Source organism: Sceloporus occidentalis, unplaced genomic scaffold (genome assembly GCF_023333645.1).
Source record: "Sceloporus occidentalis isolate IW3139 unplaced genomic scaffold, rSceOcc1.0.p SCAF_52, whole genome shotgun sequence".
Taxonomy (NCBI): Eukaryota; Metazoa; Chordata; class Lepidosauria; order Squamata; family Phrynosomatidae; genus Sceloporus; species Sceloporus occidentalis.
The window spans coordinates 5,476,014-5,489,591 of NW_028317032.1; the positions used below are offsets into that span (position 1 = coordinate 5,476,014).

A 13,578-nucleotide genomic window follows, 5' to 3' on the forward strand; every position below is an offset into this window, starting at 1 on the left:
AGGATAAACAGAGACAGATCCTGTAGAAGTGAATGACTCAAGCTAAAGAAACGTAAACATTTTGGGTGTTGCGGTGGTTTAACGGATTGAAGGCGGATATGAAAAAGGTCGAAGAGATAAAGAGAAAAATGTCAACCCAGAGCTGTCTGGACATCGGGGAAATGTAGACTTCAGCAGCTCCGGGTCAGCTGTGTAAATAGAGGCTGCTTTTGAGACTTATACGTCCTGCATAATAAGTAAGGAGCTGTAGACTTGTGTCGGCCCTCGGAAGACCACTTATTATTGATTTGTCTTGAATGAAATAAAATGAAAGCGTTAAATCTTGTTTAATAAAGAATTCTACGTGGTGCCCCATTGGTATTTATTGCTCTGGGTTTAGGGGTCCAGTAAACTCCCTCTAGCTTAGAATTTTGATTTCTTTTTATTAAATCACTGAGGCGTGTAAATAAACATGCCGTCCGCCGGCAGAGCGTTGTAATGTTTGGTAATGGCTTCATTACTACACACCTCCCAGGTGTCCCTTTCGAGGAGGATGCGCCCCCTTAGGAACCAAATCCTTCTTACACTGCTGTAATGTACTAAAAGTCAACAATGTGTCTAAATTAATTGAGTAGGATATGTTTTCCTTTTTGGAAAAAAAGTATTTACTCCATTATATAAATCAATAGGTCAAATAAGAAGTCTTCTCATTCTTCTCGCGCTTTAGCTCTAACTCTCTCAAATTTGAAAAGTAATTGGGTAGAATGTATATTCGAGGGGTCTGACAAGTCCTTGGTAGACTAAGACGAACCGATACATTAGGTGGAGGGAGATTATTCTCATTGATGTGTGTTTTCATCTCAATGCAGAGCACCTACACCGGAAGAAGAGACAGAAGGCAGGTCCAGACCCTCTCAGGAATACTTGTAAGATGCTTGTGGTAGCAGACCACCGCTTCTTCCAGCACATGGGCCGCGGTGAGGAGAGCACCACCATCAACTACCTGGTGAGTACTCAATCATTCAGCAGACGTACTGCGAATACACACTTGCTATTCAGAGCCATCTGCTGGTTCTTGGTGGATAGAACAGTCTCCAACACTGGGAATCTCACTAGATTATGGATTTTTTAATGCTTGTTTTGAATTTCTGTCTAAATCCAAATATTTCTAATGAAGCACAATATGTCGACGTGGGAACCAAACTGGGTGCCTGAGGCTTAAAGTAGTTGCACTGCATGCATTAGTGCATTTATTTACACACCAACTCATAATATGACCCTTTCCTCTCACCATCCCCTTAACCGTCCAGATCTCTCAGCACATTCCCTTATCTTCCAGACCATCCGTGGAGTCTTTAGTCCAGCAGATACTTGATGATTTCACTGGGCCAACATAGACGAATGCAGTCATATAAGGCCTCTGGGACCTCGGAGGTCTCTTTCAAATGTTAGCCCGATAAAAGGTACCAGCTTTGATTAAAGACTCCATGGATAATGTCTGAAAGAATAGGGGGGTTAAGGAAATCATAAGGGAGGGTCGTATCGCAAACGGGATGTGAGCGCATGAATTGTGTGTGTTAACTAAACACGCTAATGCATGCATTACAAATACTTGGCATTTAAATAAGGTGGACTTTCGATACATATATACACACTTACAGGCTTATTTAGTGTTTAGAACCGCGTTTTAATGTTTATCCAACTGTCCATTTTCATCATATCGCCATAGATTGAGCTTATTGATCGGGTGGATGACATCTACAGGAACACTTCGTGGGATGCCCAGTGGAAAGGATACGGAGTACAGATAGAGCAGGTATTTGTAAATACATGTTTGGAGTGATATTGAAATAAATGAAATAAAGTAATTTGCATGATTTGTGCACCTGAGGTGAGGGCAATGAGAGGTTTGGCCTAATTCCCAACCCTATGAGTACAGTGCGTGTGAGGAGCAATGCAGAGAAGGCTATATTGTCAAATACATTGTGGTAACATGGGGGATTGGATGGGGGGGGGGAGGAGTAATGTCTTGGTTTTGGTGAATAAAACGGTTAAGAGGCCACAGGTTGTTCCATTAAGGATAGCTGGTGGGCCGTGATCCATTATTTGGGGGATACACACACACACACACACATCTACACTGCACTCCATGTCTGTAGGAGGGGAATGGTGTACCTATCTATTCCAGCACAACAACTTATCTGAGAGAAATACAATTGAAAAGAAACGCAAAACATAAGATGTTTAATGTCCTTCGATAATCCCTGTAATTCTGTTTGTTTTCATAGCATCTCTTAAAATCACTCATTATTCCTAATTAGCTCTTATTAAATATATTTTATTTTTGTATTTTACTTTTACGGTTGAGTGCGCATTTTTTTTTATTATTATTCCTACAAAATACCGGCAGTACCGGAGAAATACATTATGCCCGAGACCCCTCGTGCTCCCCCCCCAAGGCACGGCAATAAACAACGCTGGGCCTGGCGTCTAAGTGGCGTTTAATGTACGCCGAACAGATGGCTGTCAGCACTCCCCGAACACTGCTTCCTGGGAAATAAAAAGGAAACCTCTGTGGTTTCCAAAGATCTGTCAAACCCGCTTTTGCCTCTTGTGAACCTCTTTCCGAAGGCCGAGGAGTAACGCTTCCACGTCTTGTCAAACATACGGTCCGATCGCATCTGACACTTCGGTCACTCGTCTGGCATCCGACTCAACCCAACCGCAGCGTATGAGGGAATGGCGAAGGCGAGCTCCGCGGAAACACGGCCGGGATAAACATTTATTCCCCTGCGTTTTTGAGCGTTCTATGCTGGATCCAGTTGCTGAATATAATGATCCTTTCATTGTTGGATTTGTTGGTATAAAGCAGCTATTGTTTTTCATGGCACTAAGCTGACTGTTATCAACATTTTAGTAATCATCTGAGTTCTTTGCAGACTTCATCGTACTTTCCTGCTGCTATTAATAATAATAATAATAATCATATTATTATTATTATTATTATTATTATTATTATTATTTCTGTTTTTTTTAGGGTACATCCCTTAATACAAAAAACACCAGCATAATCTGTAGCGCAATTATGATGGGGATGGGGGCATTACCCATAACATTACAAGTGAAAATATACCATGTTAACTAGATGAACCCGTGCTGGTATAAAATGAGAAGGCAGCCCTGCTTTGGAAGCTTTCAGTGTATTTAGTGAATAAGCGCCTGTCCGCTTTAGACCGGGGTTTAGCCGTCTCCCCTCTCTTGGTGCCATAAAAGCCGGCCTTTTTTCTGTTGGGCTGATATCTGCTGCCGGCCACAAACACACAAAGTGGGCTATCCAGATCAGAGCGTGGGCACAGATGGCACCGCGGAGAGATGGGTGACGGGAGACGTCCCTGGCAGGAAGGAATCAGCTGCTGAACAGACGGTAGAAGGCTGGGAGACGGAGGTTACCAAATGACAAGACTCGAAGGAACGGGAGTGTTGGCGGATATTAATCCTTTGAGTGCCGAAGACCTGGGCAGAGAGAAATGATGTAGTAGATGGTATCCACAGGATCTACAAGAAATAATAAATGGCATATTCACAGCAGGGTACCTTTCAGCAAAGCCATACCTTTTGAGTTTTTTGTATACGTTAGTGTCTATTTTTGTCTTAAACGCTTAATTCTAACTTTAAAATCAAGACAAACCTTAATATCAAAGATTTTAGTCATTTTTGGTATAATCATTTTTGTTTTAGCTACAGCGTATCGTTGATAAAACGTTATAAGTCACCTATTATAAAATTTCACTTTCTACATTTTACAAGTAAATATTCCTACAAACGTTTTGCTTAAACATGCTATCTAAGCTTTGTCAGACCAAACAAATCCTTTACATGTATGGTCTTAGCGGTTCTAGGACGTTCCTCCAAATGGTACAAAGCGTGGTTTTTAGGCATACTTTTCCATTAGCATTGAAGCTCGTTATTTTTATACCCTCTCTTGCCCTCTGCAAGCTAGAACCTTTTCCCACTTGCCCCAGTATTTTCTGTGCCAACCCCAGCTTCGAGTAAGCTATCCAAAGTAACTTCAGTGCAATCACCCCAACTATTCAGCATTTATTTATACCGTATAACAAGGTCTTTTGTGAATTTCTTGAGTTTATACGCTGCATTTTACGCAGGCGCCCAGAGCAGCAATCGGACATCCATCGCAGTAAGCCTTTTCTCTTGGTGATGGGCATATAGGAGCGCGGGACGGGCAGCTGCTTCTTCATTAAATCCATTGATGAGCCTGTAGATGACATGTTGGGGGCAGATTGTTCATCTGTTTGTGCTTTTCTCATACAGATCATTGTGCACAAAGTTCCTGAGAACGTAACCAATAACCGAAGACACTATAACATGGCGAAAAGTTGGCCCGATGACCGGAAAGATGCTTGGGATGTGAAGCAACTGCTGGAGGTAGGCTTTGGAGCATCAGAGACCCTTCAAGAGCTGTCTGTGAATGGAGAACAGTGATTTGGTGTGACTGCTGGTGGATGCCTTCAGCAGGGTATTCTTGCTCCACAAAACATTTAAACTTGTGTTAAAGGAAGTTTACTCTTTACTAGAATGGTGTTAAAGTGCGTTACTATGAAGGGAAATTTATAGACTGGTGTTCAAATGTTTATATTCAAATGTATAACCCAGCTGAACCTTATAATAGCTTATAGTGCTAATGATGTTGGCGCTTGATGAAGAATGAATACATCCTTAATATCTCCATTTTCTGTATTGTGTATCTTTTTACATTTAAAGGGGAACCCCCTCCGTAATGTTATACTGTTTAGTTACTGCTCTATGGTAGTCTCATCACAGTAATCTCATCAATAGTAACAGAATACATCTCCTGCATCAAGTAAGAAAAACCTACTTAGCACAGATTGCAGAATACCTTCCAGATATATCTATGACACATACAGAAAGAAAATCTACGGGAACTCCTGGATTTAATAACTCGTCAGGCCTCCTTTGGCAGCAATAACCTCAAACAAGCGCTTCCGGGAGCTGCGGATCCGACCCGCACAGCGTTCTGGAGGGATTTTAGACCGTTCTTTCTTATAAAACTGCTAAAGCTCAGCTGTATTCCTAGAATGTCTGCTGTGAACGGCTCTCTTTAGGGCATTTCACCAATTCAAAAGGTGGATTTTCTTTTTTGAATCCATTCTGTAGTAGATGTATTTTGATGTTTAGGGTCATTGTCGTGCTGCGTTACACAACTTCTACTGAGCTGCGGCTGGCGGGCAGCATTATCCTGTATATTATCTTGAGAATTCACTGTCCCCTCGATGATGGCAGGCTGTCCGGGCCCTGAGGCAGCCCTAAATCATGATGCTCCCTCCGCCATACTTTAGCATTGGGATGACGTATTCATGGTAGTATGCGGAGGGAATGTGAATGTTTGAATGATGTATTCAATATGGACAAGAACAATACAATAATCTTATTAGTTACAAACGGATTGTGTTTGTTCGTTATTGTAACTTATTCATAAAGGCTGGTAATTCCGAAAGGTTCGCTTGGTTTTTTGTTGCCTCTGAAATTAAGTATGAATGTAACAGTTTTCACATTTTATGATGAACAAAAGTTCTTTAAAACAGAAATCCCTTTCACAGTAGGTAATCCGCATTGCAAATAGCAGCTCTCCAACAAATATAATTACATGTAAAAATTTAAGAGGGAGGTCGAGGGGGTGTGAGGTGCATGGATATATGAATGAATGTCTTTTCAGGCTGTGTGTAAGAATGACTCGTGTCTTTCAGTTTAGTTACCTTTTGTAGATGCCATTATTTTGTTTATTTATATTTGACCCTCTCGTACACAATCAGTTGCTGAAAATATGATGTTTTTGCAGTTAATTCCGTGCCAACCATGTGAAAGTCTTTAAGTTTAGCAATGTGAGATGTTCTTCAGTAAAAGTCAGACCTGTCTGATTTCAGCAATTCAGCCATGACATATCCGAGAAAGCTGCTCAGGTCTGCCTGGCGCATCTCTTCACGTATCAGGACTTTGACATGGGGACTCTGGGACTTGCGTATGTAGGTTCCCACAAGCCAAATACCCATGGAGGCATCTGTCCAAAAGGTTGGTGAATCTCTTTGGGTCAACCTGTTTTCACTGTCGGTGGAGAGAGACCTAGGGGTAGCGGCTCTCCAGCTATTGCTGGAAGATAGCCCTTCCAACCCAGCTATCTTATAAAAGGGTAACCTTATACTTGGAGGAGTAGGTAACATTGTTTAGTTTATTTAATAGAAATGAGCAATTGCTGATTCATGTTTCGAATGAATGTCCATGCATTTCTGGGGATAAACGGATAAAATGTGTATACATTGCCCGTCACATAGATTTGCAGACCTTTGACTGACTCAGTTCTTACTGATCATTTACACTGTGAGGCATTAAGTGCTGCCACATTTACTGCCCTTGCATGGTGGCATAAATCATACAAGCACATGCACAGCATGGTTATATTATTGAATGATCAATCCTGGCTTTTCCTTGTGTTTTTTTTTTCCTTCCCATAGCTTATGAAACAGATTCCTTGAAGAAGCCGATATACCTAAACACTGGTCTGACCAGCACCAAAAACTATGGGAAAACCATCCTCACTAAGGTACAGTGCATCCCACCTACTAATCTGATGGTGCTATATAAAGCAATAAATAGTAATAATGGCCGCATATATCTAAATGTGGGTATCGCATCGCAAACTGTATTGGGTTTTTTTTTTCCTTCGAAAAGTGTGTATATCCCACTTTGTTGCCCCAGGTTATATTATACGTCTAAGTAATATATAACCAAATACGTTATAATTTACACTTGCGAGCCTGCATATGATGCACTATAACATATAAGTATAGGATCAGCCTCATATTTCCTAAAAGGAAACAAAAAATCAGTTTATGCAGACCCGTATTGTATGTTAATAGTGAGAACATTTTAATTACAGCGTTGCTGTTAAGGTTTTGTTTAAAAATGGTGGCTGCGTTTATTGCCGCAATCAAACCTATAGGGTAAATTAAGTTGTGGATACATTCATGCTCCAACGCCATATCTGGGCATTTACAAAGTCATTAAATGTATATCAGATCCATTAGTTATTTTATTTTTATTATATGTATCTCCTTTATAACATTTAAGTGAACCATGCAAAATAGACCAGCATTTATTAAGTGCATGGGGTGAGCTCTGCTGTTTGCAGCTTGGGGTCGGGATGCTGTGAAGAAGACGCCATATAGGATAACCTTTTTTCGATGACCTGTTAATGTAGATTTCCTCTATGCTCTCGTTCAGGAAGCAGACTTGGTTACTACTCATGAACTCGGTCACAACTTTGGGTCAGAACACGATCCTGACAGCATGGAGTCCTGTGCTCCCAGCGAGGATCGGGGAGGAAAATATGTCATGTATCCCATAGCCGTGAGCGGAGACCACGAAAACAATAAGGTATGCTTCAGTCATCCTAACTCGGTGCCTTTAATCTTCCGTCGTTGTAGCGTTTTACGGGAATGTATGACAAGGGAAGAAAAACCTTCCTTCTGCTTAATATTTTAGCCGCTTGGCCAGCAAGAAACTGGCCAAAGTAAACAAAAGGTTACCGCTAAGCCATTGTGTGCAGCGAAGGATGACTTCTTCTTACAAGCATCAACCCAGTCTGCATAATGCACCTCCTTGTATTTCTCCAGTATATTGCTGGCCGTCCGGTATAATGTGTGTGATGGCCACAATTCCAAAAGAACCTTCTACTCCATGAATTTCCACCATAAACTTTTATCCTATGAGATCTGAGCCCAGCGACGCTCCGCTTCCCCCGCGTAGATACCTTTTAATGGGACGTCATTTCCGGCTCGGTCTCCTTTAGCTTCCTTGTTGCTTAAACAACGCATCTGACGTTTTCGGGCGAAATGGGAAGTCCGTGTTGTCTTTTGCTTAGCAGTTTCACTAAATAACAACCGAAAGTTTTATTTGGAAAATAAAAGGACCATTTTTTATTTAAATATATATCTTTTGTTGACTTCAATAGCCCACTTTGTATCTTCAATGTTAGCTAAAGTTTCACTTCCGGGTTTGGCCAGCTGCAGGTTAGTTTCATTCTTTTGTAAATGATCATTTTAGGGGTTTGAGCGAGGGAGGCAACCAGATATTTAACTTAAATGTTTTCGCTATTTTAATTTCTATTCATTTCTACCCATTTATCCACTTCAAAGAATGCCAGACCGCTACACCGGCATAATCACGTCTTTGGAGCTCAGGGGTTGGTCTTTCCATCTGTTAACAAGACCTGGCCGCTCATTAGAGAGGCGCTGTTACATCTCAAATACTACAACAGTGATGGTGAACGCTCTTCTCCACCATTAGATGTCTGCCGTTTTCCATTGGTGGCGCTTGAGACCCTAAACAATCCCCGAGTTCCGAGTCATTATTTTGTATATCTGTTGTAACGCCCAAAATATGGGACATATAAATCTTTTAAGCCGTTAAAAGATAGCTGTTCTGTTTTCTATACGTTTGCTTTTAGATGTTCTCGAGCTGTAGTAGAGAATCGATTCTGCGCACGTTGATGAGCAAGGCCTCGATCTGCTTTAAAGAGCGCAACAACAAGGTGTGTGGCAACTCCCGCGTGGACGAGGGGGAAGAATGCGACCCGGGTCTGCTGCATCAGCACAACGACCCGTGCTGCACGTCGGACTGCATGTTCAGGCAGGGCGTCCGCTGCAGGTGAGTAGAAGAGGCTACAGTGTGACAAAACGCCATTTAATGGACATTAGGTGCACCAATAGGAGTATGATTTAATAAAAAAAGAGCTGACTACTAAAGGTCTGTGCATTGCCATAAAGAACACGCTCGGTATGGTGTTTGAGTAGCGAGCACCACTCAAAATATCACATGATTGACAACAATGGCCGCCTTCAGGTCTGCAGGTAAAGGAAGTTTATTGGCACAAAAATCGGATAAGTAGGTTTTTGTCAGCGCTGAGCTATATTACTGAAAACAGCACCTGTGCTCAATCCTGAAAATATATTTCATTAAGTAGTTTATTCAAACCCTGGCATGTACCGTTGGACTCAAAGGCCCCCATATTAGCAGGCTGGAGAACTTGCAATCTAAATGAACCATTTTTTCAACCATTGTATCCCCTTAAATGTTTGTCTTAATTAATGGAACTTTGAAGGAAATAGAGCACAACTTGCACAATTCCAGAACCGAGCGAGTGCTTCGAAGCGTCTAACGGCTGACTTTGCCCGTGTGTTTTAGTGATCGGAACAGTCCGTGCTGTAAAGGATGTCAGTTTGAAACGGCCCAAAAGAAATGCCAGGAAGCCATAAATGCTACTTGCAAAGGAGAGTCCTACTGCACAGGTAAGTGGCCCCGGGGCTTCTTTTATCGATTGTCCTTCGGATGTAACCCTTAGAATCTGTGTAGCGCCACGCCTGGTCCCTGCATTTGCACGGTAAGTCATAATTTATTGTGTTAATGTGAACGTTCTGTTCCTGGATGGATACTGTGCCGGCGGGCGCTCTTTTAAGGCAGCGACTATGATAATAGTTTGTACCTGTGTTACTCTTGTGCTTCCCGCAGGTAATAGCAGCGAATGCCCCCCACCTGGAAACGCGGCCGACGACACGGTCTGCGTCGATCTGGGGAAGTGTGTCAGCGGGGAGTGCAAACCGTTCTGTGAAATCGTGAACCTCAAGTCGTGTGCTTGCAATGGTACGATAATTATACTCCATACATACTACCTATAAACATAGAAAGTGACGGCAGATAAGAACCAGTAGGCCCATCCAGTCTGCCCAACCTCTGAGTACTTTCCTTTAGTACCTGCCCTTATCCTATATCTAGCTTGGCCTTATGCCTATCCCATGCTTGGTTAAATGACTTTACTGTATTAACATCTACCACTTCTGCTGGAAGGCTATTCCATTCGTCCACTACCCTTTCCGTAAAGTAATATTTTCTGATGTTACCATTAAACCTTTGCCCCTCTAGTTTATGGTTGTGTCCTCTTGTTGTGGTAGTATTTCTCCTTTTAAATAAACTCTCTTCCTTTACCTTGTTGATTCCCTTTAAGTATTTAAATGTTTCTATCATATCCCCCCTGTCACGTCTTTTTTCCAGGCTATATATATTAAGATCCTTTAACTTGTCCTGGTAAGGTTTATCTTGTAACCCATAAACCATTTTAGTAGCCCTTCTCCAACATTTCTATATCCTTCTGGAGATCCGGTCTCCAGTACTGTACACAATACTCCAAGTGAGGTCTCACCAGTGATCTGTACAACAGCATGAGCTCTTCCCTCTTTCTACTGCTAATACCTCTCGCTATACAACCAAGCATTCTGCTAACGTTACCTGCTGCTCTACTGCATTGTCTGCCTACCTTTAAATCCTCAGAAATAATTACCCCTAAATCCCTTTCCTCACACGTTGAGGTAAGGACAGTATCGAATATTCTATACTCTGCCCTTGGGTTTTTATGCCCCAGGTGCATTACTTTGCATTTATCTACATTAAATACCAATTGCCACAGCTCTGGCCATTTTTCCAGTTTTCCTAGATCGTTTGCCATTTGGCTTCTTCCTCCAGGAACATCAACCCTGTTGCAAATTGTTGTGTCGTCAGCAGATAAACATCCCTTTCCATCAAGACCATCTGCAATATCACTAATAAAAATATTAAAGAGAATGGGTCCAAGTACAGACCCCTGAGGTATCCCACTGGTAACAAGACCTTGTTCTGAATATACGCCATTCACTACAACCCTCTGTTGTCTGTCACTCAGCCGCTGCCTGATCCATTCAACAACATTGGGATCTAAACCCAGAGATTGCAGTTTATTTATAAGTCTTCTATGTGGCACAGTGTCAAAGGCCTTACTGAAATCCAGATACGCCACGTCCCCCGCAGCACCGCGATCAATTACTTTAGTCACCCAATCAAAGAAATCAATAAGATTTGTTTGGCAAGATCTTCCTGAGGTAAACCCATGTTGTTTTTGATCTTGAAACCCATGCGACTTCAGATGTTCAACAATCCATCCTTTAACATTGTTTCCATTAATTTCCCCACTACAGATGTAAGACTAACCGGCCTGTAGTTGCCCGACTCCTCCCTACTGCCTTTTTTGTGAATGGGCAAAACATTTGCTACTTTCCAATCCCCAGGGACAACTCCCGTTACCAATGATTCGTTAAATATATCAGTTAACGGTTTTGCTAGTACACCCCCAGAACTATAAAGAATTAGGGAAAGCCAGCCGTGTCAGGAGAATGCAGCATTTGGCTAAAATCAGAACCCGCAGGACACTAAACAAGACAAGCGCAGAAGTAAAAGTCAATGCTGGCTGTTCTGTAAGACGGGGTATCTTCCGTGTGTTTGGCAGGTAAAGAACATACATGTTATACCAAGCAGGGTAGGAACAGGGATTTGTTTAGTGGCTCAGATCCCACGTGGATTGATAATGGGGTGGTGAGGGGAGTCATAACTTTGTAATATATGTATATTTCTATTATATATATTTTATTTATTTACAGAGACCGAACATTCGTGTAAAGTTTGTTGTCGTGACCACAGCAGGATGTGTACACCCTATGTGAACGCAAACGGACAGTATCTATATCTACGCAAAGGAAAGCCATGCACCGTCGGCTTCTGTGATATGAACGTAAGTGATTCGGGACCAGCCCCGCATCCGTGCCGTAGGTGTCAGCCCCGTAACCCTGTTCTCGTGGGTTTATCTAACACGTCAGCGTTTTGGGACACATTAAGCATTGTCGTTTAAACATAATAATATAGAATAAAAGATAACCCTAATGGAGTCCTCCTTAATACTTTCCATGCTGGACTAGTCGCTTTAGAGAATGCATTGCCCTCCACACGTTTATTTAAGTGTATTTCTAAGGAGCAATAATCATTCATTGTTGGTAAACGTTGCCTTTCTGTCTTGATGCCATTAACATGTCTCTCGTTTCATGTAGGGAAAGTGCGAGAAGCAGGTACAAGATGTCATTGAGAGGCTTTGGGACTTTATTGATAAACTCAGCATCAACACGTTGGGTATGTGTGTTCTGTTATGTATTTTTGGTTTTGGGGTATCCTAGGGCAGCACCGCCAGCCGCCCCTCCGGGCTTCCCTCCTGCCAAGTGTCAGATTATCCCAGCGCTTTGCTTTTTAAGGACATTTGGCACAGGGTGGAAACGATAGAAGTTGGCACAGCCTCCATAGTATTAGCACTTCTTACCCTAAATAAACCCATGTAACTGTATTCACGTGAGCAATATTACATATATATTGCTCATGTGTATTCTGTGGGGAAAGCTATCATCGTTTTCTCTGAGATCCTCAAAAATATCCCCCCCACTGTGTTATCCCTCATTACACTGCTGTTTGGTGAGAACAAGAAATTTAGGAGAGAATTCTGGTTTTAACACAGTCTGATTTGGATCTCGGCTTGCCTGCGGTGAAATAATGTCACTTTTCAACTGCAAGTCTTCAACTACACTGCAAACAAGGCTTTAAGCATTTATTAATTAATTCTAATAGATGAAGTTGCGTCAGCAGTTCCCCGTTAAATAGTTATTCGGTTATGAATCTTGGTGTTATCTTCCTTCCTAGAGTTATTTGATATGATTTCTTTACTTCCAGGGAAGTTCTTGGCAGATAACATTGTAGGATCTGTCATTGTCTTCTCTCTGGTGTTCTGGATCCCGCTCAGTATTCTTGTCCACTGTGTGGTAAGTAATAGTTTGCTGTTTAGCAATTTCCTTTTTGTTGTTTTTTTTGCGCCATTTAAGCTTACCATGCAATATCCATTTAGTCCGGTTTCTTTATGTAATAAAACTTGTAACTGTTTTGGGTTTTTTTTGCATTAACCATGATTAAAAGTTCTTATATTTTCTAATTCCAACTTTTTAGGATAAGAAGTTAGACAGGCAGTATGAAGAGAACACCAAGTCGTTATTCTTACCCAGCGTAAGTTACCTTTCAGCGACTAGTTGGAGTGTAATCGACCATCACTGATATTAGAACATTGTCCTATAAATTCTCATCTCGACTCTTCCCAGCCCTCCCCTGCCATATGCATGCATTAAACATTAAAAAAAATAACTTTTTTTTTTTCCCTGATAGAATGTGGAAATGCTGAGCAGCATGGACTCGGCTCCGGTGCGTATTGTCAAGCCATTTCCGTCCTCCCAGCCCGCTCCACGGTTCCAGGGTCTACAGCAAGCTCCAATAACACCGTTATCTGCCTCCACCTCCAAGCTAGACCACCAAAGAATGGACACGATTCAGGAGGACTCCAGTACGGACTCTCACCTCGATGATCAGTTTGATGAGGACCCTTTCCCTAATAGTGGGTCTCCAGCCAAATCATTTGAAGATCTCACCGATAACCCAGTTATCAGGAGCGAGAAGGCATCATCCTTCAAGTTACAGCGCCAGGGCCGCGTAGACAGCAAGGAGACCGAGTGCTGATATAGTGTGGAGTGAACACTGACAATCATCTCATTCATCCTAAACAGCAGGCGGACAGGGTTACTTTGGATGGAATTCCTGACCAAAAATCATGCGCCCTAA

The 13,578-nt window shown here is 42.0% G+C and overlaps 1 protein-coding gene across 1 annotated transcript in view; it reads left to right on the plus strand.

The window, feature by feature from the left end:
* The window catches only part of LOC149288369 (disintegrin and metalloproteinase domain-containing protein 17-like), a 38,920-nt gene extending 25,444 nt beyond the window's left edge, over positions 1-13,476 (plus strand). The window contains exons 7-20 of the mRNA XM_089491890.1: positions 849-985; positions 1,709-1,795; positions 4,309-4,422; positions 5,940-6,084; positions 6,525-6,613; positions 7,294-7,446; positions 8,519-8,718; positions 9,256-9,359; positions 9,580-9,711; positions 11,535-11,665; positions 11,979-12,057; positions 12,646-12,734; positions 12,916-12,972; positions 13,129-13,476. Coding sequence (XP_089348016.1) covers positions 849-985; positions 1,709-1,795; positions 4,309-4,422; positions 5,940-6,084; positions 6,525-6,613; positions 7,294-7,446; positions 8,519-8,718; positions 9,256-9,359; positions 9,580-9,711; positions 11,535-11,665; positions 11,979-12,057; positions 12,646-12,734; positions 12,916-12,972; positions 13,129-13,476 — 1,865 coding nt within the window. The remainder of the gene's footprint in view (positions 1-848; positions 986-1,708; positions 1,796-4,308; positions 4,423-5,939; positions 6,085-6,524; positions 6,614-7,293; positions 7,447-8,518; positions 8,719-9,255; positions 9,360-9,579; positions 9,712-11,534; positions 11,666-11,978; positions 12,058-12,645; positions 12,735-12,915; positions 12,973-13,128) is intronic.
* Positions 13,477-13,578: the final 102 nt, after the last annotated feature.